General features: G+C 39.2%; 1 protein-coding gene across 1 annotated transcript in view; it reads left to right on the top strand.

The window, feature by feature from the left end:
• Window positions 1–25,597, top strand: part of adgrl3.1 (adhesion G protein-coupled receptor L3.1) — a gene marked incomplete at its 5' end in the record, with an annotated part of 102,975 nt that overhangs the window by 26,920 nt on the left and 50,458 nt on the right. Inside the window, 2 exons of the mRNA XM_079264596.1 lie at window positions 10,900–10,914; window positions 12,023–12,811. Of these exons, the coding sequence (XP_079120722.1) occupies window positions 10,900–10,914; window positions 12,023–12,811 (804 nt within the window). The remainder of the gene's footprint in view (window positions 1–10,899; window positions 10,915–12,022; window positions 12,812–25,597) is intronic.

The raw sequence follows: 25,597 nt of genomic DNA, 5'->3' as shown, positions 1-25,597 counted from the left end.
GGAAAAAGTGTTTTTCTCTGCACAGTCTTAACAACATGGGCACGGTAACATGATGCCAGAGTACGTTTACTGGGGAAGTCATAATGACTTCAGTGCCTGGGAAAGTCCAAAAGAGGAAGGATGAGAAAGACAAATGGGATATGCTTATGTGACCTTTGGCCACACTGCAAATGACTTAAAGGCTGTATTTGCTGGACTAAAACATGTATAGGACATGTCCACAAAATGCCCCGGCTGCTTTTGTTTTTCTTTACCATTGCAGTTTTCCCCCAAAATCTAGGTTACAGCTCACTGCATAATAAATGCAAAAAGGATCGACATGGAGATTTAGCGGATTAAAGACATCTTTTTGTCCTTGATGTTGATTTTACACCAGATTCTTGCTTAAAGGTTTTTTATTTTTCAAAGGCAAAGGTAGAATGCCAGTATCTACTTCAGGAGAACGTTGAGTCTATTCATGCGCTGCCAATCTCTCATTACTTTCCTATAACAACAACATGATTTAAACTCCATCGTTCTCAGTTGGTGCTTTATTTGATTTCTAACGTCTTAACTTCGCAGAAGTGTGTTCATCTAACCAGTAATTGTCTAAAACCTAATGCTCATTTAGAATACTGGTTAGCATGCAGCACTGCGCAGAACTTTATTTATGCATTCCCAAAAAGCAGGAACTAAGTGCAGTTAGTGTCACTGAAACATTGCAAAATATTTAACACACAACCCAAATAAAAATGGAATGTAAAAAGCAGCTAGCAACGAAGGAAAACCTGAAAAGACTTTTACAAAGCTCAGAGAACTCCTTCTTAAGGCCACGTTCAAAGATTAAAAGTAACTTTGCCTTTAAATTAGGAAGAAATTATATTTATTAATAATGAGCGGTTCAAAATTTGTAACCAGCATGAATTTTCAAGTAAAATCTTGTTTTTTTTTAATAATAATCCACATACCAAACTGACATTAAATGGTGAAATAAAACATCAGAAAGAAATGTATTTACAATCATGACTTCACTGCAATAGAGAGCTGACTGTACAGAAGTTGACAGTTTTAAAAAATTTTGTTTAAATGTTCCAGGTCACTGGTTCGAGCCTCGTCTGAGGTTCAGATGGTGGTGTAGAGTGCATCTTCTGTAGCATCTTCTCCCGATGTATGCCTGGGTTCCCTCTGGGTACTCTGGCTTCCTTCCATCATCCAAAGATGTTATAAGTCTTAACATTCAACTAACAAAAAGGAAAGAGAAAAAGTGTTTTTTTTTTTGTGTTTTTTTTTGTTTGTTTCTGTTTGCTTTGGACAAGAATGAACAGAGTAAATGTTTTAGCAAATAGTTGAGATGTTAAAAATAGGAAATCAATAATAATATTGAAACACCAGTTAAATGGTTGAAATTTGAAACAGTAGTGGATTTTACATACCCAAACCATTTGGTAAAGGTTTATTTCCTCAATTTTTAAAAGAAATTTATCAAAGTCACTGGAAATTTACCTCTAATAAATGGGAAACCAGGACCGTAAAGAGATAACTCTTTCCTGCAAACACAGACATCCAGTCATCACGTCCAAATTTTACAATCCCTTTGTACCTGGACAAATGTTTGGTGTCCTTTAAAGCTGAATGTCCTCCACAAATTTGCCACCATGCCTTTCATTTTAGAATCTCATTAATATAATATAATCTAAATGTATCTCTTGCATACATTCACCATTTACCAAGAAGTAAAATTCACCTAGAAGTTAGACGAAGGACGAAGATTTGATTGATTGCTTCCTGTGTGAACTTTGCATTCTTTAGGCAATTTTTGGAATAAAATAGTCCAGATTAGCTTTGTATACATCTGCGTCACAGTATTTTAACTCTGGATTTTGCTATTGAAAATACGTCCTTCACAGACTGAGTTCACTGGTTGGGAAAGTTCTGCGGAAGTTCCAAACGCTTTGTGAGTCTTCTTCTCACGTTGTCTCCAGCTCTGGCACCACCGTTCACACAGACGGCCAAGGTGATCTCCCACACTGAAGCATTCAATTATGTCAGGCTAAACGGCTCTTGCCTGGCGTCTAGTATGACCAGAAGATTAAATAATAGGACTATCAGAGCCCTCTCTGGAGCAGATGGAAACACAACCTGATACCTGCTTAATGCCCCACCAGGCACACACACACATACACACACACAACTGCACGCACATGCAGGCATCAAGAAAAGAGTGCGTATCGCTGTACTGTATGCTCTCACTCTCAATTTGTTCATTTGAGACTCGTCTTTAAGCTTCGTCTTTGTCTTCTGTGCAACTGCAAGGCTGCTTGAAAAGACGGTGCGTTTTATTTCAAGGATTTGTCACCGTAAAGAGCGGCGTCTTTAGATCAAAGGGAGAGGAGCCGCATGCTGATCTGATAAACAATTGGTCAGTCAGGGTAGCGTTTCCCCTTGCAAAAATAGACAGCATCTGATACAAAGTCATTAGAGAGCTCAGCTAACAGAGGAAGGGACACAGCGAAGATGAAGAAAGAGACTGAAGGAGAGAGAGAGAGAGAGAGAGAGAGAGCTTTGATAGCATTTAGCATTTTCAACATGCTGTCTGAAGTGCTCAGGCTGGATCAGGTAGCGCCGTGTTACACTACCTGGCTCCTGTGGGTGTGTTTGGAGAAGCACTTCACAATGTAACAGAGAAATATGTTGTTTAAAGATTAAATATGCTCTTGGATGTCATGACTCTGCATGTTTGTTGGATGATACCTTGACGTTTACATGGCCCAACCCCTTACAGATCCCTCATATTGCATTTATTAAACTATTTAAAATTCCATTGCAACAACATGACTAATATAAATGGCCAAAAAAAGATTTTGTTCTATTTATTTGTTTATTAAACACATTAATTAACAAAAGCAAAATACAAGTAGATGTGTTTAGAGTTAGCATCACTGCTAATTTATATCTTTTAAACCCTGACAGGCCACACACATACACATACATGTATACATGTATAATAACAAGTACAGATAATAAAAAGTGAAGTAGAAGCCAGTTGTTCTAAATATTATGTACAGTGCATGAGTCAAATTTTATATTTCAAGTGCATGAGGTTGGAATGTAGTTTTCAGAACTGGAGAAAACCCAATCCATTACTGTTCAGTCACACAGGATAAGTGTACATCCAAAAATGCAGCACGTGTATAGTAAACATGTTCTGCACATGATAAGATATACAACAAGAATAGGTCACAAAAGCAAGGCAGATGTTTGCAGCACACAGCTGCACACATATCTGTGCACAGCAAAGCATCTATCAAGCTGTGAGAACAGGTTTGCTTGGTAATAAGCCAGTTTTTGAGATGGGATTTGAAAGTGCTGTAAGTGATGCGTTCCCTTATTCCAGGTGGTATCGCATTCCAGATGTTCCTACCTTTCACTGACAGTACAAATGGTCCAAAAGTGGTGTGGAGATGGTGGAGGACCTCACAGACTAGAAACATGAATCTTAATTGTCATTATGCAAAGCACAACAAAATTCTGTTCAGCGGTTCTTGGCTAAGGCGCATATTAAATACATAGGAAAGCCACACTGAAAATATAAATACAAAAAGTTAACATACTCCTTCACTGGTGGTGGTGGAAGTTCATGTTTTTTTTTTTTTTTTAAATTAGAAACAATGATATTAAAATGAAGAACCTTGTGTTTACTGAGGACATGACAGCAGTGATATGAAGAGTTTTTCTAGTTAAGGATTTTTCAGGCCTTTTTGCACATATGTGCGTGTGAGAGACCAGTTAATCAATATGAGAGAAAAACCATCAGCGATGGTCTAATCTGTTTAAAATTCTTCAATATCACAATGTTTATATCATTTTATAAATGCAACATTTAAAAAAAGAAAGAACGATGTCATCTGCTAGTTCGCCTTGGTTCCTTAATGTTTATTCCTTCCTTTTCTTCTGGTAAAATTTGCAAAGCAATCCTGGTTTACAGTCAATAATGTTTAATTTATTGATTGAGATCCTAACTACAGCATCAGGGTAAATGTATCCACATTACATCAATACTGCAGTCTGTCAGTGTCATGATCATTGATCATTAAGCCATTGGATGAATATTGTGTCAACTCCACTTCAAACAGACAGAAATATTCCTTGAAAGCTGTAATCATGCTTGAATCTTGTAACACGCTGATATTTATGCTGCAGATTAAGCCTTTAATGATCTCATGAGGTGTTAACATAGCAAATCAATGCTGTCAACAGTTCTGGTGTGAGAGATTTGTTTTTTATAGACATTAAGGGAAGAAATATCTCCAAAATGTCACCTTAAATCAAGGCAATTTTTCAAAAAGGAGGCTTGTTTGCTGAAATATGACAGTGTAGTCAAAGTCTTGTCTGTTTAACCCTTTAACATTCACACTGTGTTTTTCTATTTGTTTTGGACAAGAATAAACAACAAATGTTTTGTAGAATTTTTAAAAAGAAGAAGGTAGTAATAATGTAACAACAGTGAAATGGTTGTAATTTGAAACAATACTGTTACAACAAACGCTTAGTTTAGGTTTTACATACCCAAAACAATTGGTAGAAATGTTCAGGCAGGTTTATTTGCACAATCTTTAAAAAAAAAATCATCAAAGTTACTGCAAATTTACGTCTACCAGATGAGGACTTTTAATAAATCATTGGCTTATGTCTGCCTTAGCATAGCGCATACTGCTAGCACCATTTGTTGAATGCAAACCCCCTCCATTCCCCCCATTTTGCAGTGATCTCTAGGGGTGCACGTTGCCATTCACCAACTGAGCGTATGGAAAGAAAATGAGCCGAGCTCCAAAGAGACACAACTTGATGCAGCAGATGCAGTTTCTTCCCGAGAACTGCCATTCAAGTAGGATTGCTAAGTTTCCCACGACACACATATTTGTAAACAATTCTCAAAGTGGGTTGTAAAACAGGTAATTAAATTATGTACGGTTCAGTTTTCAGGGAAAGTTTGCTCCGGCATCCCCCCGCCCCATCCCCCCCTCCTCTTTTAGTCCTTCAGAATCTTTTTTGGCTCACGCTGCCTTCACTTCTCATCTCTCCTCGTGTTTTTTGGCGATTTTCCAAAGCTACAATCAAGCACTGACTCTCTCTCTCTCTCTCTCTCTCTCTCTCTCTCTCTCTCTCTCTCGCTCACTGTGGTATGAGTTTGTGGCGGTCGTGTGCCAAACTAGCCAGCTAGCTTCTGCAGTAATTAGCCACCTGTGTATACTGTCTCATAGCACTGCAGGCATACTATAAATATCCATACAACCATTAGCACTCTTCCGTACAAAGTGCTTCTCCAAGGCGGCTGTTGTAGATGGAAAGATTTAATCTGAGCAGAGAACTCTTTTACGGCAGAAAAAAAAAAAAAAAAAAAAAAAAAAAACCTTAATTTGTTCGTCCTTTTTAAAAACAGGTGTGCTCATGTCTATCCATTTCTTCATCTTCATTCAGTATGCTCCAGCTCTCTCACTTGCTGTTATGAAGCAATTAGCAATTATTAATCAGGAAAGCCAGAGATATGTTATGCAATACCCAGTCTATTTGAGACAATACAACTTGGCTTGGTTGGAAAGCTAATTAAAAGATAAAATCACCCTCTTGTCTGTCCAATTAAACACTTCTGTCAGACTGGACCCTTGGAATAACTTCATCATGATCACACGCAAGCATGTCGTCGTGGAAACTCACCCTTAAGATTCTTTCCTTCCTTCTTTGTATGTGCTTTCTTTGTAGCGACGTACAGTGTATGAGTTTGTGTGGATAGTTTTGTGTGTGTTTGTGTGTTTTCCAAAAAGAGAAGGGAAAAGGAGGATTGGGGCGGGGGTGAGGGGGGGAGGGGAGGAGGCAGAAGGACAGACTACAGAGCGACAGCTGAAACAGAGATAGTGAGAAATGGGTTAGACGAGGCCAGCAGACGAGGTACAGAGAGAACGAATTAACTGATAAAAGACACCACGCAAGAGGATGGACGGGTTCTGGCTTGAGGGGGGGGGGAGTGGTGGAAATACAGAGGAGGTAATGGAGAGAATGAACAAGGAGAAAAAGCAGGGGATGAAATAATGAAACGGAATGGCAGGTGAGGATATAGGAACAGAGGGGGAGAATAGAATAACGGAGAAAGAAAGCAGAAAACGCTTGTGTCCAGAAATGACCTTGGGCTTTAGCCGGCCGATTGGAGATCAGTGATAATCGCAGGAAGGCTGCTGTCGCCACTCGTACATGCAGAATGGTGCGTGTGCCCGTGCCTCACACGCACACACACACACACACATACACACGTTACGACACACACTGAAGAGAACGCACCGTCTCTGCTCCTAGACGAACACATCCTTAATAAACCATACGTTTTCAATAAAAATGCTAATTATCTTTACACAGCAGCACAGTTGGGTTAACACTGCTTCTGTGTGCGTGTGCGCAGCGTAAGAGAAATGGAAAAGGGGGAGAAAAAAACAGAAAGCATCCAAGGTAGAGTGTAAGAGCTGTTCACGTGAAGTTGAGAAAATTCTCCTGCAGATTTTAATGAATAAGGAGGTGATTTTTAATGAATGTGAAACTAGAGAGGTGACACTTCCTTATTATTCTGCAAGTTTTTTTTTTTTTTTTTTTTTCTTTCTAAATCTAATATTCATTCAAAGCCTTGCTGGGAATAAATTAGTAAAATTTTTTTCCTCCTGTATAGCCGCATAGGTAAATGCACAGTCTAACTGATTTTGCGAATGATCTGGATAAAATGCAGCGTAGATAAAAAAAAAAAAGGCTCCTTCATGTGAAATAGTCATTTGAATAAAATTGGATGCGACTGACAAGATATGCTTTGTTGTTGTTCTCTTAGAAATTATGACATTATCATATTCTTTTTGCCACACTCGCTGGCTAAATTAGCATTGGTGGAGAAGACTACTCGTCTCTCTTATCATCTTACATGCTTGAGCTACCCTTGACAAAACCTTGAAGTTTCAACAGATGTGTCGCGGACATCTATGCGACTTGTCGAATGCTGTGCTCTGAAAAATGAATGCCTGTGATCTATGAGAAACCTTGATTTCTTACCCTTGTCCTGGAGATTAAAAAAGAAAAAGAGACACCTGAAAAAAAAAAACGGCTGCAATAAGCTCACCCGCAGAGACGTCCATTAATCTAGTGAAACACTGAGCAGCGGTACAAATTGAATGACATTTGTTTGACATTTTGTGTGCCATTTGGTATACTTGTTGCTGCCACACTTTCATTTGAAATCTATTAGTTGCTGGCAACCTTGAACTCTCTGTGTTTTTGCTTTGTGTCTCTGGGATGTAAGAGCTTCAGGTGATGTGGAGGCCTTGTTGTTTTGGTGTCATCAATCCCTGTCCTCCCAACCACAATGTGCCTCTTTGTGTCGGTGTATGTGTGCATGTAGTGTGTTTGTGTTTAGCTCGCTGTTATCTATCGTTCCATCGTACTCTCACCACCGCCGCCACCCCCCACTGCATAGACAGGCTATCTGCTTTCTTTCCAATTTTACCTCACAAGGGAGCTGCTTCTTTGTGGTGAACCATTTTGTATCTTAACCTTTAATAGCATACAAATGCACGCGCAAACACGCATGTATACTTGTTTCAGGGTTCTGAGTTGGATACAATCTCCTTCCAGAGATTGCTTATTTATCGGGAATTGTGCTGAGCTGCACCAGTTAGCATGCATTTTTCATGAGGCGAGGATTTAATGGTTGCTTGAGTGTTGGTGTGTGCATGTGTGTTTTTGTATGTCACATGTGTTGTGTTTCTATATCGACTGCTGATGGGTTTTGGCTTAATGTGCTGAAGAATTTATGCACATAGTTTGCAATATGTAGAGTACATTTTCTATATATAAACATGTGCCATCCAGAAGTTTGAATGTTTTTTTTTTTCCTTTGAGGATTTTGCTCCCCTCTCTACTTTTTTCCTCTTCTTTCCTTTCCTCTATTCCTTTCCTCTCACCTCTCAGGGGACTAGTTCCATACAGCAGGTCTCTAGCAGTCTTGAAAGACACAAGGGGCACAGCCTGCAGGATTAGGTTTCTGTCGTGTTCACATTCCGCTCAGACCCCAAGGGGCCAAAGTAGAATCAAATTCATATGTTAAAAAGGTTTTAAGGATGTGTGCATTTCATTAGAGAGTGCTGTGAAAATCTATGGATAGCAATTTGTCTATGATAAGCCAAGCTTCCTATCAGCTTTTTATGACTTTCATTTAGAAGATATTAAGAAACTTTAAATTATTATTGTTATTATTATCATTATTATTATTGTTATAATCATTATCATTATTATTAATAATAAAAAAGTAACAACAACAACAACAACAATAATAATAATAATAATAATAATAATAATAATAATAATAAACTACTGTTTAAAAGATTTGTATAACCACATCATGTCTGATGAGAAAAGACTAAAATGATGTACCTCACCAGCTGTTGGTCTGAGGTGGCAAACAGTAAATTCATGTGACTGATTGGCATCTCACTTATGATATAAATAGTCTAGATATTAACAGATATGAAAGTAATTACTGACCAACTTTCCTATATTTTTTACTAATGGATGTCCACCACAGTTGTTGACTGCAACTTGTTGGATCCTTCGATAGAGATCCAAGTCTGCCCATATCTAGCATAACTGGTTAGGTGTTAGGGTTTGGGTCAGGGGGAAGGGGAACAATAAGGGCCTTGTTAGATTGTCCAGCTTCACCTCTCTGCCGGTCATTGCAAGTGGCCAATTATGTTTTCTTCATGCACTGAGAACTGATTCCACTCAACGCCTGGTTCTAAATTTTTAGTAACAAAATTTGATGCTTCTGAGACCTTATTCACACACAGAGATTTTCTGACAAATGCTGATTTTCTGTGTGTTTGTGCTTTACTTCATGCAAATGCAGTTTTCAGGAACTGAAAATAAACTCAGGAAAACACTTTACAAAGCTGAGATTTACACATAGACAGGTTAACTGTTTTTTTTTTTGTTTCGGTGTCAGATTTTACCCTGTCATCTGTGTGGCTTATATGACAACATGAGATGTTAACTCATTTCTTAACTTGCCAAATGATAATTGTACTGGTGCCATTCTTGTTAGCAAAAAACTTCACATGTTTGAGTGCAAATATGCAGTTAGTTCCAACTTCAATAAGAATGAATATGTCCCAACAGCTATATCACCAACTTTTGGCTTGAGATTTTCCTAACAACATATCATGTCTGACAGACACACACCGTCAAACTTGACTCTCCGAGAAAGTGATGAACAATGAAGATAATTGGGTTATGATATCACATAATTAATCATGAAAGGCTTGCGCCCTTTTTTGACACTAGAATACCAATATTTCTTGAAAGCTAGGTTACATTGTTTTCTTATAATCTGGCTCAAAAACAGGATGCTCAGGCAGGCTGTTTTCTGAGATCTGGGGCAAACATTATTTCAAATTTACAGTCACATATTAATATTCTATTAAATTATTGATGTGTTTTCTTTATGCCATATTTATGGACTTTACAAAGACACTAAATCCAAAGCTTTTACAGTTTGGGTTTTAGGATCATAAGGAGAGGTGTTGGTGCAGAAAATCTCACTTGAGATATTGGCATTTTTAACATTAAAATCTGCTCAACCCTCATGTCAGGATTTGATGTTTTGTGTTCGATTTAGTTCCTGGTTTCCCGTGTTAGTTTGTAGTTTTCCTGCTTTTGTTCCCTAATGCCTAGTTTCCTGTTTTGCTTTTCCGTTCATTAGCTCACCTGAACTCATTAGTTAAGTCATTCCACCTGTGTCTTGTGCTGTTTGTGTGTGTAAATACGCACCTTGGTTTCTGTTTTGAGTTGCTGAATCATTGTGTGTGTTAGACCATGTTTCCCTGGTGAGTTCTGCCTTCAGTTTATTCCATGATTAAAACCTCCATGTTCCGCATCTCTGGCTTCCTTCTCCTGCAATTGGGTCCACACCTCCACCACCATTTATGACACCCCATCCCTAATTACCAACCAACCTTTTTCACAGAATTCCAGCCAGCAACAATGTAGCTTGTTCCACCACAAACCAGATAATGTAAATGTGCTAATAAGTGTTTTTATTTGGGGGGGGTGAAAAAAATAAAAGGTTTCAGATTTGCTCCATTTATGAATGAAAGCTTTGTTATCGACAGGGAATGGGTGTCTGGCTTTACACTAACCGGTGCTTTCAGTGTGCTCCCATTTCCACACACACAGAAATGCTTCTGCGCTCATACACAGCCACACGGATTACACGACACACACAGAGCATTAGCTCATCCAGTGGGTATCAAAAAGCATTTTACTGCAGCAGTTTTGGCTTGTCCACTGAAATGCAATCCCAGTAATCAAATCAGTTTCCTAGTTTTCATTGCTCTGTTACTATTAGCATACATTAAAAGAGCTTATTATCGCAGGTCATTTTGTTTTGCTGTATTTTGTTCTGCAGTAGGGGGGAAGACCACCAGGGACACTACGAGTATGTGTGTGTGCATGTTGTGTCATGCTCCTATGCGTTTCATCACAGTATTCCTCTTCCTCTTTGGGTGTCTGTTGGACATGAGCATCTTTGCTTATCCCCCCCCTTATATGTGGGTGCACAGCGTATGTGAGATGCAATACTGCGAGACAGCTTTCCAGTTTCAGTGCGTTCTCCTCAGACGTTTATGTAATGTTATTACCAATCACACATGGAGAGCATCCTGGCACTCTCACAAGGTTAGGATGAAATATGAGGACGATTATGGAGATCCGAGATTGTATTATCATGATTTCCTTATTATTGCATCATTAATCTATTTTTGTCTCTTGTCTCTATCTCTTTCTCTCCCTTGTTCTCTCTCTTTTATTTTCCAAATCTTTTGCCCGTGGCTCATGCAGAAGTAGAACAAAAAGGTAAGTCTGTAACTCAAGCCCACGCTCATGCACACATTCTCAAAATCTGGGATTGGTCGTCACTTTTTGATGGCAGTGTTTGAAGCGTTTTGTACCTTGTGGCAGCATGACATCTCCTTCAAAGTCACTGCTGCTATATTAAGACAGCTTGCATATAGAGGCAATTTAGAAATTCTGGTTCTCATTAGACACACTCCAGGGCCATATCATTCCATGATATTGTGTAGAATGTCACTTAACAAACTCTCCATGGGTTGAGTACATTTTTATAATGAGCCAATGAACAGAAAATTACAGTGACATTTAATATTTCAAATGCTTCCTTGTGATATTAAAGCGATGTCAGTGCTTTAAGAAGCCAATGAATATTCAATAAATGTTCCCAGGCTTTTGTGTGAAATCTGGAATTTCACTATTAAACAAAATGGGGAAAGCAAGACCACAATGCACATCTGGCCTTTATGCGTGTGTGTTATATAGATGCGACAACATTCCAGTTAAATTACAAAGGTTCCTAAGACTGGTCGCGGTGGCTTCCCAGAATTTACTACAACTCCCACATCCCTCATAAAACATGACCCCGGTATTCCAAGATGGGAACACAGAGCGTGGAGTGGGAAAATAATTATTGTAACAACTGCAAAAACAGCAGACGATAAAAGATGTGCTCGGCTCTGGAGTCGGGAGGTTACTGACAGAAATGGAAAGGGAGAGAAAGGAAGAAAGAGCTCTGAGACTAATGAGGAACTAAGGAGGGAGGGAGAAATGGGAATAAAGGGTAGAAGTAGAACAAAATGTGCTATTTTCCCTTCATCTCTTAAGTGAGGAACAGGGTATTATCTGTTGAATAGAAGGCATGCTGTTGCTGTGCTTAAGAATGACAGACTATACAAAATCCAAATCACAACACGGTAAGCCTATCATGTCATCATCATTCACTGGTTGTTAAGCTTAAGTTAGAACACTGTGTTATATTATTTATGAACAATTACAAAAAGAGGCAAGCACAGATGATGGCACTGTCAGAAGCTCTGGAGAGAATAGCTGACATTTGACATCACTGGTTTAAAGCGTATCTAATGTGAAAATGTTGTCATTTGTTCCCTAGTATTTCTGTGCCCTGGGATTCTACGGGGAGTGTATCAAAGTGAACATCTCTTTGAATCAGACCACCAGTCTGGTGCATGGTGCAAAGACCCGATGCAATCCTCTGATAAGATCTACTACATGCCCTGGACTCCATACCGAACCGACACGCTGACAGAATATTCGTCAAAAGAGGACTTCATCGCTGGCCGGCCTACCACCACATATAAACTGCCACATCGTGTGGATGGGACTGGTTTTGTTGTCTATGATGGTGCGCTCTTCTTTAACAAAGAGCGTACCCGTAACATTGTAAAGTTTGACCTGCGCACGCGCATTAAAAGCGGTGAGGCGATCATTGCCAATGCCAACTACCATGACACTTCACCATACCGTTGGGGGGGCAAGTCGGACATTGACCTTGCTGTGGATGAGAATGGGCTGTGGGTGATCTATGCAACAGAGCAGAACAACGGGCGTATCGTGGTAAGCCAGCTCAACCCTTACACCCTGCGCATCGAAGGCTCCTGGGACACCAGTTACGACAAGCGCTCAGCCTCCAATGCTTTCATGATCTGCGGAGTCCTGTATGTGGTCAAAACCGTCTATGAGGATGACGACAATGAAGGGACAGGGAACAAGATCGACTACATGTACAACACTGATAAGAGCAAGGAAGTGACGGTTAACATACCATTCCCTAATTCCTACCAGTACATAGCTGCAGTGGATTACAACCCAAGAGACAACCTGCTATACGTGTGGAATAACTACCACGTGGTCAAGTACTCGTTGGACTTTGGCAACAATGGTAAGTCCAACCCAAGTTCCTGCTCCAATTCTTTCTAGTTTCATTTTACAGCATCGTAATATCATTCTTTGAAGACTTTCTCTATGATATGCATTGAAGAGGCTACAAGATGGCATATGACATGTATTTGACTATAAAACACTTCTATCAGTTGCAACATGCGGAAGAGTTGTAGTCGTAATCTTCTCTTAGGGATTCATTCTGGTAAATGAGTTGGAAAAAGTAGATAAAGAAATGTACCATCTGTGCTGTCATGTCTCTCAATTAGGATTGTTAATCAGCCCCTACCTGAGATCCGTATATTTTCAGAGGGAACAAAAGAGTCCACACAAACAAATAGAAATAAAACATGTACTGGAATAATTTTGCAGCTATCCCTCAATATATTAGTGTCCCTGGAAGTCTAGATGTCAGCAGATTTGCTATTTGTGGAAATCAGCTAGACATCATAAAGACTATCTTGATCTTTGCCTTTAGAAAAATACCTCTAACAGCATTAATGCCAAACCTTACATACACCTACTTTTAAGTGCACCACTTATACGCTTCCTCTTTAGTCTCCATGGCTGCTAAACAAATCACAGCACATTCTTAGTGAGTGTATAAGGCAAGCGAGGAAGAGTGTGTGGGGGAAGGTGGGACTATTAACAGCTGTATATGATAAGATGCTCCAACCTGTTTGACATGTGTTTTACGTTTACCTTTGAGTCATTTATATGAGTTTGCTGTCAATGCTGGTCACCAGTTGCTGTTAATGAATGCTTAAAATGTATTTTCATTCTTATTAGTGATGAAGCACAACACAAACACACTATGAGAGATGTTTATGGGTCCTATAATTTCCAGCAGGAAGCTGTTCCAATTAGAGTTTTTAGATATTGTGACAAAGTATTTTAAAGCCGGAACTGGTCAAAGGGAAAGTTTCTGCTCATTGTTTTGGTTCGGTTTTGTTTCACTGTCCTCATGACAACTTTTAAATCCACACTTGCAAATCACTGTTTTGTTTGGATTAAATGTTTTGATAAACCAAGAGCACTCAAATGCAGCTTGAAACTCCAATGAGCAAAACAGGTATAATGCATCTCAGTGTTTTGTTAACATTAAAACATTAAGCAGATGGAAGTTATAATTTATTTGCATGCTTGAATACCACAGAGGGTCCAGAAAATTTCAGGTCCTTGGGGCCCTTTTTAGCAAGATGCTTATCTTCATCAAGGAGGTTATGTTTTTGCTGGCGGTAATCTGTCTGTCCGTTTCTTTGCAACTTTCCACAAACAACTACAACTTGACCGATCTTTGTGATTTTTTTTCTGACAATGGGTCAGAAAATGGTCTAACTTTGATCAACATAATATGAGATATTTGGAATTTTCATCATGGCAAGAGAACAAATTAAGATATAAACATGCAACAAGCAACACGTTATAGAAAAGACACTGTGGATTGGTTATCAGTAAATTTAGGAATTTAAGTGTATATACACACACACACATACATTATATATATATATATATATATATATATATATATATATATATATATATATATATATATATATATATATAAATACCATTTCAATGTGAAAGAGCCAGGAGTCCTGTCTTAAGATCACTTTTGACTCTGGTATGAAGTGTTAGTCCACCCTCCCCTCCTTCTTTCCTTTGGATGGAAGGGCTTAGGCCCCTGGAGCCTGAAGGGCTATTTGCCCAGCGTAATTGCCTTTCAGCACCTTTCTATGGAGTGGTCAAGGCAGTCTGGCTGCGTGTCTTATTAAATGATGTCTGAATTAACGCATGCTCTTACATGCAGTTAGGAGGCGCAGTACAAGAAATTATAGAGCGAGACAGCAATAAACTTGGTTTCAACCGATCAGTGTGTGGGTTTGTGTGTGTGTGTGTGTGTGTGTGTGTATGTGTGTGTGTGTGTGTGAAAAGAGCCTGTAAAAGACTGCTTATGTATTTGTTTGCACACACACATATATAAATATGTGCATTTATATAATGATGGGCATGCACATGGGCCAATATATTTACAGTTTGAGTTTTTTCTTTCTCGATTTGTGAGTGTTTATTTATTATGAGGAGGTGATCACTCTCATTATGGAGATCTGGGTGTCTCAAGAGGCTTTAAAGAGGGGATCAATGGAGATTTAATGTTAGGAATGACCTCCAGTGCATAGCAACGAGCCAGACTACTGACCAGTGGGGGATAAATACATACAATCAATGACACCCGGCTCTTTTGTGCTCGTCTCCGCTCTGCTTCCTCACTCAATGAAGACAAGGAATAAATTAGCTACCTTAACTGCATGATTTTCTCATTCTTCAGATAGTGAGGCAACAAATTGATTTATTGAAGCTTTCTTTGGTTGCATGTTGATACAGGTTTTTTTTTTTTGCTGTAGAGCTGTAAGCAAACTTGTTATGTCCAGCTTAAGTTTTTTGTTTTTTCCTTCCCTTACTGTTGTAATTTCAGGAAACAGACCAATGAAAGGGGCCATTCAGAAGGTTTCCAGTCATTATTGATGTTGCTTAATGCATACCCTGTTTTTGTTCCGGCTCATGTAAACTTCTTAAGATATGAAACGAGACAGGAAATGGGCCATGGCCTACGAGAAGGATGAGGTTGGCCACTGAGGACAGAAAATAACTGGGGTACAACACAGAGGACACCGATTACAGTTGTGTCTTTAACTGTATAACAAAGATATGTGGTTAAAACAGTGTTCAGTCTGAAGTGGTTGCATTGTTCTGTTGTTTGACAAAGGGATGAAAGCAAAGTTCCTTCAGTACACCCAGTTTTTTGAAGGCCATGTGTGCAAAGTCTATAACAAAACAGTGGTAACAACTTTAACTTTGTTGAACATAGCACACAGTAGGTGTCACTTGATATTAGGGTAAAACTTTTGCAAGCAAACAATTACTATATATATGTGTATATATATATATATATATATATATATATATATATATATATATATATATATATATATATATATATATATATATATATATATATATATATATATATATATATATGCGCACATCAATGTTCTTATACAGAGTCTAATATGTACAAAGAAACAAGAGGGTCATTGTTTAAGTTTCCAGCAGTATTTTCAAGGAAACCAATGAATGTCCACCTAGCCATGATATTAGAATTTGTATGTGCTATATACAAGACTGGGAGTTCTGTAATCTATAGTCACTGTTAATAAACTATGCAAATTGTGTAATGATGCCATTTTAAAATGACCAAATTGCGTAAACTATTGGTTTGTGCTCTGTATTTTTTGACATGAAAGTTTGAGCTTGCCAGCAGCTGGTAGAATAGATTAAGCTAGCAAGGACTAGCTAGCTAGTTGGCTAGCAAGCAGTGGGGCTGTAAGAACATTGATACAAAGTAAGGAGATAAATATTCGGACATTTTCAGTCACATATGAACAAGAATCTTCAAGTTGAGAGTGGCTGTCTGGTTCAAACTGGATTACCCCAATATAGATGTTATGAACAAGATCAAGGCTAAACAGTCAGAGATTACCAGATAAATATTTCCAGATTCCCATTACCTAGAAGATGATATGAAAGGTATGTAGTCATAACCCAATCTTATTTTTCAACTAATATTAGTAACTAAGGAATTGCTGATTATTACATTAACTATTATTTCACTTAGGATATAGAAAATATCCTGGACAGCGTTACATTAGTGAGGTAAATTTAGTTAGGAATTTACAATAAATTCAGATGTGTTAAGGAAAAATCTCAATCATAAGCAAATATCCACCTGATCACTGTTAAAGTGTTGCTAACCATTATTCATAAATTGCTTACTTTATGCCAGCCATAACCTCCATAATGACACCACTGTTTTGGTTTATTACTTTGCATTTTTTGCAGTTCACAATCACAGTCCAGTTGCGATCACACTTCCTGACAGCCTACCCCGCCAGTGAACTTCCACATTAAACACATGCACCGTATCTGTCGCAGAGTGGTGTCAGCTGAGTGCCCTCCAGCAGCCACTCGGCAGACACTCCAACAGCTTCCTCTCTGCTGCAGTTGTTGATTCGGCCAGTCTCACACAATTTGGCTTTTCTTTTACTTTCTTTGATGTGACTTTTGTTTTCACCCTCTGATGTTACAGACTTGAAAAATACTTAAGTGCAAGAGTACAGATAAAATAAACCTTAGCAAAAGTACATTTTAAAATGTGTTTTTCCAAAACTTCTCCAGTTTCCACTGAAGCTCAGCAGTTCAGAGTATCGGTATCAAGTAACAGTATCACCGACAGTGGCTGTGCTGGTGGTTTGGACAAAATACATATTATATGCTTAGAAATTTAGCTTTTGGAAAAAATAAATACATGAAAAGAAATGAATGAACAAATAAAAAGACTTCAGGATGTAATGTTTGCTGCACTAAAAGTAGTAAGTACTGAAAGACAGATAAGGTTCCTGGTTTTGAGGAATATATCCAGCTTAGTTCACTTTCTCTATGTATGTATTTCTGGTTTGCTTTAAGCATTAGAAATTGAACATCACAGGAAAGAAAGAAAATGAAGCGGGTTTTGTTAACCTTGGGCTAAGAGATAACATTAAGACTGCCTCCTATGCATTCTATCACACGGTTGGTGCAGCAGGAAATGATCTTTTTGAAACCCGCATACTTTCTCCCTTGGTATTTAACAAGAAAGCAAACTGCCTCTCTACATCTATTGTTTTCCTTGTCTGTTTGTGTTTTATTCTTTGACTGTTAAATCCCCGTCCCCCCCCTGTTTCGCACACAAAAACCAACTCACAATGGCAGGAATCTCAAAGTTTCCTCTTTCCTTCTCATACATCTTTCTCTTTCACTCAGTGTTTTTCCCCATTTTTCTCTCCAACATGCTTATCTCCCGCCTAATCTGTCCTCCTTTTCTGCTCCAAGTTCGCTCCCACATCACACAGGCCTATTTCATTGAGTGCCCTTAGATGTATATATTATAGAGGCCTAGTGCATGAATGTAAAGTCGGAGTCAAAGTCACTTGTCTCTGCATCACCGCTTTCTTCCACCCCACAGTCCCCAAATGCGCACTCATTCTCTGCTGTTTATAGAGTTGTTTCATCATGTCTTCTTACATGCATATTATAGAGGTTTGCCCTACGCAAGCAGCATGGCTCCGATGAAACATTTGAATAATTTATCTCCTCCAGTCTGTCTTGCCACACTTTAGAAAGTTTTCCCAACAAAGTCAAAAAATGATTCATATTATCTGCATATTCAGGATGGGAGAAAACGATCTTTGTTTTTTCTTTAGTGTCCTTCTTTTTGATTTCTTCAGCTACTCCATTTTCCAGGTATCTTTGTTCTTTTGTTTGGATGGAAACTATAAAATTGATGAGTCCTCATCCGTTTGTTTGGAAAGTCCCCTATCGTTTGAGGAGGTAATGTGAATACGCAAAATCTGATTTGGAACAGAGTTGCAGACTTGGTCCGCCTACAAATGCAGATCTCCATCCATTTCAAGCGGACTATAAAACAAAGAGCAGCGTGAGTTCAGAGCATGGAACTGTGGGTAAACAGGACCAACATCCATTTGGGATTATAGGCTGCCATGGATGGGAAAAATAGCTCACAGGGAACACATGGTGAAATTTAGTCCATATTCTGATGGAAATATGATCAACCTGGATCACTAGGATCCAATGCAGCATCATGTTTTCTTGCTTCTGATGGAGAGTGAAGCAGGTTTTTTTTAAACCTCCAACTTGTTTGGGAAGTGCAGCATGAATGCACTCTTGGTCCAAATGAATGTTTCCTGCTTCCAACTGAACCAAGTCCCCAGTTGGACCGAGTCTAGTGGACCATCCTGATGTGAATGCACCCATAAAATTGCTTTAACATTATTTGTCTTTGTGGCGTCTCACTGTCCATCAGCATGATGCTTTACTTAAGCTCATATAAAGAAACAGCAGTTAAAAGTAATTATGAAAAGTTTCCTGAGCAACCCTGCACCAGTTTTTGCTGACAGTCTAAGATAATGTAGCTAGAATTGATAATAATAGTCTTTATTCATATATTTAGGCTGAGTTTTTGCAGTGTTATAAATCTGTAAAAATTTGATGGAAAATGATTAAATAATGATAATTAAGCTGTACTTTTTTGTGCTTTCACAAATAGTTTTTTCATAAAGGTTTTCATTCCAAACTTTTTTTTATTTCTTGTGAATTTATTTAATCATCTAAGACTAGAAAATGTGCCCAGTGCAGAATTATTTCAGTATTAATGTTCAGTATTTCAGTATTAAAAAGGCTGCAGTTCTGTCTCAGCCTTTGTGTGCTGATCACTTTTCACACAACGCTGTGCTAAACTAGTCAAACTTGTCAATTTGCCTCTCAACAACGGCACTTGCAGGCAAAAGAAAAAAAATCTGACATCCATCAGGGAGATTAATAGTTTTCCTGAAGTCATTTCTCTTCAATTTTGAATATACTGTAGAGAGTTAATCGAGACTTGAAAAAAACATCTTCTAACAACACATAACATCCTTCGCACATCTTACTAAGACAAAAATAAAAATCTGATTCCTAGAATTATTCTACACTGTAAAAAATGTTTCAAAACTGGCAAAGCAGATGGCAGTAGTTTAGTGCAAAACACTGTAAATCACTGGATTCCTGCACTGCAGTAACATAAAAATGATTCCACACGGAATCTAGAAATAAAAGTAAAATACAAGCAATTCTATTGCTAATTTTTTACTGTAAGTGTCACAATCTTTTACAGTGCGTCAAGTTAAGAGATTCATGTGCATGACCTTCACCTGCCTAGATGTCAGATTATAGAGATTTAAAGACTGGCTTTTGAACCCTTTATGCTTAAAATCACAGAGTCCCGTTTCCTAAGGAAGTCATGCATAGAGCAACTATTGTCTTAATACCCCCTCCACCTGTTTTTCTCCTTGCCACCCCCACCGCCTCTTCTTTCCTCTGCCCTTCCCTCCTCTGTTTGCTTCTCTCACCTCCTCCATTCTCCTTCTTGGCACCAGATTGCAATCAAGCAGCAGCAGTGCAGGAAATGTTGGAAGCAAGCTAAAGTGGAGAGAATAACAACAGTTAATGGTTGAAGTGGAGACCCTCTTTCACCAGATCGCTGATTAGACTAACCCTCAGCACTTTTCTGGCTTTTCAAACCACGTTGTGCGTGTGTAAATGTGTGCGTGTGTGTGTAGATTCTGCCTGTGTGAAAATGAAGGCATATTTACACAGTATGTGTTTTGATGGTTTACAAAGGGGGAAACCTTTGAATTCCGAATCTTTTACACTGCTTCAGAACTTATCTTCGCATTAAATGGCTTCCTGTGGGGCTATGGGCCTTTATTACCCATAGGTCCAGAGAAAAAAAAAATCCACATTTATCCCACACTTAGTGAATAAAAGGGAATACCATCTGTTCTCAAACACTGAAGCACTCTGGGTTTCAGTACGCATAAAGTGATCACGACTCAACTTTAATCATTTAACTCTATAACTAACTAAATGAAATAATGGCAAAATCATCTCAAATCAATCTCACTTTTTTCCGAAGTGAGTTATTATTGGAGAAAAAAAATCTGAAATCTCCCACAATATGGTTTCAGTTTAGCTGGTCTTAGTTGGATGAAGGACTATTGGACTATTCATAGACTGCATGTTTCTCAGCAAGAAAGCTTCACTGTGGGCTTCCTGGGACCTCAACTTTTTTTTCCTAATATTTACCAGTGATACACCATGTGTGCTGGATAATGATTCCAAGCTGTACATGTCCTCAAATAGCTTACATTAATTCAAGATGTCATAACTTAAGAATTGCATGATAGTTTGGTCAAGTGTGACCAAAACAGATCTGCACAGACATGAAACAAAGCACTTCATCTAGCTCTTAGTACAACATTCAGAGTGAATATTTCATGTATTCAGTGTGTAAGGTACTTGTTTTGTTTTGCAGCATTTGTTCCACTTATACTTGAAGATTTTATAGGCATATTTGAGGAAAGACAGTTCATAGTCTTGCTGCTGTTTCTGGACTTAGAAAGGATGATGAACCAACTAATTTCCAACTCACATCCTGGTGTTTTGCAAACAATTAATTAAAAAATGTAGCAAAGGGCGTTCAGCTGTGTTTACCTATTTTGAAGTAACAAACAGGGCTGCACAACATACTTACCAGTGCCAAGCAGCAGGGGAAATGTGTTATTCACTGCTGCGTAACTATTACTGAGAGTCCAAGAGAGAGTCATAGCTGCCAACATGGACAGTGGCTGGGCGGATGATGTTAAACTGTGGTCATGCCTGGTGATCTCAGTTATTCTGGTTTTCATGTCGTTAGACATCAGTTGACGTAAACATTGCTTCTAATGGCCGAAACTGCTTTTAATGACAAAAATCCACAATTTCAAATAAAACACTTTTTTTTAAATTTTTTTTTATAATTTGTCAAAAGTTGTCAAATAACATAGTTTCAAACTTTGCAAAGGCTGTGGGATTTAATTTATAGCATTTAATGTTGTTTTTGCGATTTTTAGCAGTGAACAAAGATACACTGATAGTCTAGGTCAGGAGTGTCCAGTTCCAGTCCTGCAGGATTTCTATGTTCCAACACACCTGACTCAGATTCACTGTGCGGAACTTATGGATCCATTTAACGGAAGTCAGGTGTGTTCAGACAGGGATACTTCAAAAACCTGCCGGACATCGGCCCTCGCGGGCTGGTTTTGGACACCCCTGGTCTCTGTGGATCTAGTTTTACATTTATAGCTGCTAGAAAACCATTAAACCATACATAAACGCAAAAGGCAACGAGCAGTTAAAACTAAAATCAGGCCGTCCCTGTGATACAGCAGCTTTCTACACCAATAAGCATTGCAACACAACACAAAATGAATACACTCAGTTTAATACCTCACTCTGCACTCCCACTCTCTCTTGTTTGTCTTTTCCAGCAGCATCCATCACCTGCTCTTCCACTTCCCCCCTCTCTGCCTATCTCCCTCCTTCCCAAATAGATTACGACACAGTCGTGTCAGCAGAGACTGAACTCTGCTTCAGAGAGTCTGCTGCACCTGTTCTTTGCCTGCAGTGTGTCCTTATCAATTGGATAGCCTCAGCCAGACCCTCTGCGTGCCGTTGGCCTCTGCACCACTTCTCTTCTGCCAAACAGCAGATGCCAAATTAAGCAGGCCCAGCCAGGACAATAGGGTGGAAGGGAAACCCGCAGCCTTGCAGGAAGTAAATACAATAAGAGCGGCACGAGCATCGTGCAGCCATAGCTGCTCTTTAGATTTCATTTTTGAATTGTAAAAAAATGTGCAGGTGGAAGAACAGTTTATGAAACATGGTAATAAAGTACAGAAAATCCTGAATAGCTATTGGGTTCCTCGCTAAAGGCTACATCTCTCATTCAGCATGTTAATAGGATTTTCTTGGATGTCTTTTGTGTATTCATGCTAGTTATTTTCACCGATTTTAACACGAATCTAGAATGTGTGGAAAAGCATACGCTACCATTCAGGCTTTAAAGAAATACGCTGATGATATCCTAATGTCTTAAATTAAAAACAACACAGGAGAAATGGAAACTACATCGTCCTTTTATCTCATTGCTTTGAACATGGGAACTTCCCCTGATTAAAAAAAAGTGGCATATAAGTGGTGAATTTGCTGCAGGTACCTACAGTTTCAGCAGAGGGACGACATGATTATGCAACCAACAGGCAAAGCCAATGGGGCTAAGCAGCCATGCGTCTGCATGTGAAACATTAGCAGTGGAATAGGATGGTGCCTGGCAGCCATTTTGAAGGAGGCTTGATTAGTTGGAGTTTTTTTTTTTGTTTTTTTTTTTTTTTTTTTATCTTAAAGCATCACTGCTTTGAAGTGTTCCATTCTGTCTTATCAGCAGACTTGAGCCACTTGCCACAAGCTGTGGGTCTGTGTGTGTGTGTGTATTGGAAAGCACATTTCTGTTCCAGTGTGTGCACAACTGAGCAAAAAAAAAAAAAAAAAAGTGTCTGTAAAAGTGTGTGCATGTTGGTGTGTGCTCTCCAGCCATAGGGGTAGTGCTTTATCGCAGCATGCATTCAGCGTGTGCTGCTATCCTGCCTAGAAAGCTTTGTGACCCCCAGTCAGATTATCGTTTTGCTGTTTCCTCTCGGGATTCTTCCCTCCATGCTGCTCGAGATGGCTTGTGTGTGTGTGTGTGTGTGTTTGTGTGCATTTTAAGCAAATCCTTATAATCATCATGCAGTCATGCATATTAAGATGAACAGACACTTCATCCCACTTTGGACAAACTTCAGTCTTCGTTCAAATCCCTGTTCTCTTCGCCTCTGTTCCTTCTCTCGCTGTCTGGCTGCTGTTGTTCTGACGGCATCAGAAAACTTGCCAGGGGAAGTTCGTCTCTTTCTCCTCTCTCCTCCCTGCCTTCCACCTTTTGTGTTGCAGTTTTTACGACCCATTTGTTTACCGAGCAAGAAAGTTGACAAGAGTGCTCAGGATAGGCGAGCCGTCGCGAGACAGGCAGGCAGCCTTACCCAAACAGAGAAACACTGCCACACACCGTCATACACACGCATACGTTCACACAGTGTCAGACTTTAGAGATGCACAAGCATCCCCTGGCTGACTGACAGCATCTATGTGGCCTCTCCAGTGTGGTGACAGATGACATCTTCAAGAGCATGCTTACTGCCAGCCTGCTATTGTCTCACACTCCCCTGGGCTTCCTGCAGGTCAGGAAGACGAAACAAAACAAATTATATGGAATGGAATGGAATGGAATGGAATAGAATAGAATAGAATAGAATAGAATAGAATAGAATAGAATAGAATAGAATAGAATAGGATAGGATAGGATAGGATAGGAAAGGAATGGAATGGAATGGAATCGTCACATGATATACAAGCAACTTCAGGCACTTTGGGTTTGCTGAAAATTAGCTAAAAACATACCATATTGATTATATCATCAACATATCGTTATTTTTTCTGTTCATATTAAAGCCCTGAAATGGAAAACTAAAGGTGGTCTTTCATGCATTTGTCCATGGGTCTAGTCAGATGTTCAGCCTTAAACTTCCCTGCTTCACAGTTTATTTCATTGCCCATTAATTTTGTCATATTGCGATGTATAATTAATACTGGAAAGTCTAATTTACTGTAGCATCGATCTGAAGCTCATTGCCCAGTCTTAAACAATATAGTTAATGCAGCTGTAGGATGCTGCAGGCAATCAGCCAACACAGCAGCAGCAGCAGCAGCAGCGTAATGTTACTATAAAAAAAAAAAATCTAATTTCTCTCATTTCTGCAGCGAATGTTTCTGTGCATTTTCTGCAACACAAAGGCAGTGATTTGATAACTAATGTTTCCCCTGAAACATGTTTGCACCATTATGTCCCACACAAATACATGCAGTGCAAAGAAACCTTGGAGAAATCTCTTGTACTATCCTCTTTTTTTTTTTACTTGTTCTTTTGGCATCCATTTCGCCAAAGAGCACAATGTTTAGGTTAGTCGAGGCTGTCATGGCGCATTTACCTGAGGCCTCCCAAGTTTAAATGTAGGGAGATATGTCAGCCCTCATGAGTACAACCTAGGCTTCTTCTTTATAAATGTTTCATGAACTTGTGTCATGCTCCTGTAGTTCCCCACAGCCTTGAGTGATGCAAGTGATGAATTCATCACATTGCAAAATAAAGTGCTGCAAAAGAGCAAGCAAAGGAGGACAAACTCAAGACACAGGGGGAATGCACATGAAAAATGGTATTTGTAGAATAAAGAACGCATCAAAGAGTGAAAGACAGCTGTGAGCCAGAAAAATAAAGAAAAGAAATCTGTTGAAAAGTGTCAGAAGAGTAAAGCTAGAGATTCACTGGCATTGAAGTGCCATGGCCCTTTGCCTGTGATGCTTGCAGTCTTTTGTGTTACCTTGCCGGTAAGCTGCCAGCCACTTTTCTGGCCTGTACTCAAATGACAGCAGACATCAGCCTCAGACGCACACATACACACACCATTACTCTTCTATTGTTGTGGCAGAGCCCCCTAATGGAGCTTCCCATTTGAGTCCAGATAGGCACACACAGCCTCGGCTTCATAAGTACACACACTCGCACAAGCGCAGGCAGATTGACAGCTTGTCCCTAGGCGGCGGCTGCCACGCATGATTGATGGCAATGTTCTGTGGAGAATGCATAAGGCAGGGCAGCGGTGATTCAAGATTGGGGAGCAGAGGAGTTTAGATACAAGATCATTTCATTGACTCCTGAACAGGACGTATGAGATGTTGCATCGATGTCGGTGATGCAGGCAGACAGGAAAGATGGAGGTAAGAACAGTGAACTTAATTAAATCTAAAATCAACAGAAAGGGGCATTTTAAGTTCAAAGGCAATAATATGAGCATCAACTCTTGCTTACCACCCACACACTCTCCACGGTCGCACCCCCCACATCGTCCCCCAAAGGAGCAATCATGCAAAAAGACATCAATTACCAAAACAGTAAGGAAAAATTATTTGCATAATCCAACTGGTGAATCATTGAATCTCATCACACTTTTCTCACGTTCCTCACTCTGACTATACCCTCACAGTTTACCATCCATATGCAGAGTGGAGAAAACTTGTGACGTGTAGGTACGATCATGCTACTCTGTAAATTGCAATGAGCTGTTGTGGTAAAATTCAAACAATCAGACTCCTTTCTCTGGACAAATAAACAGCTCCATTAAGAGTTGACAACTCTGTAACCCCTCAGTGGCAATGGTCAGGA

This window comes from Telmatherina bonti (assembly GCF_933228915.1).
Source record: "Telmatherina bonti genome assembly, chromosome: 3".
In the NCBI taxonomy this organism is placed as follows: Eukaryota; Metazoa; Chordata; class Actinopteri; order Atheriniformes; family Telmatherinidae; genus Telmatherina; species Telmatherina bonti.
The sequence above is the reverse complement of the archived record's forward strand: the minus strand, read 5'-3'. Positions and strand labels throughout refer to the sequence as shown.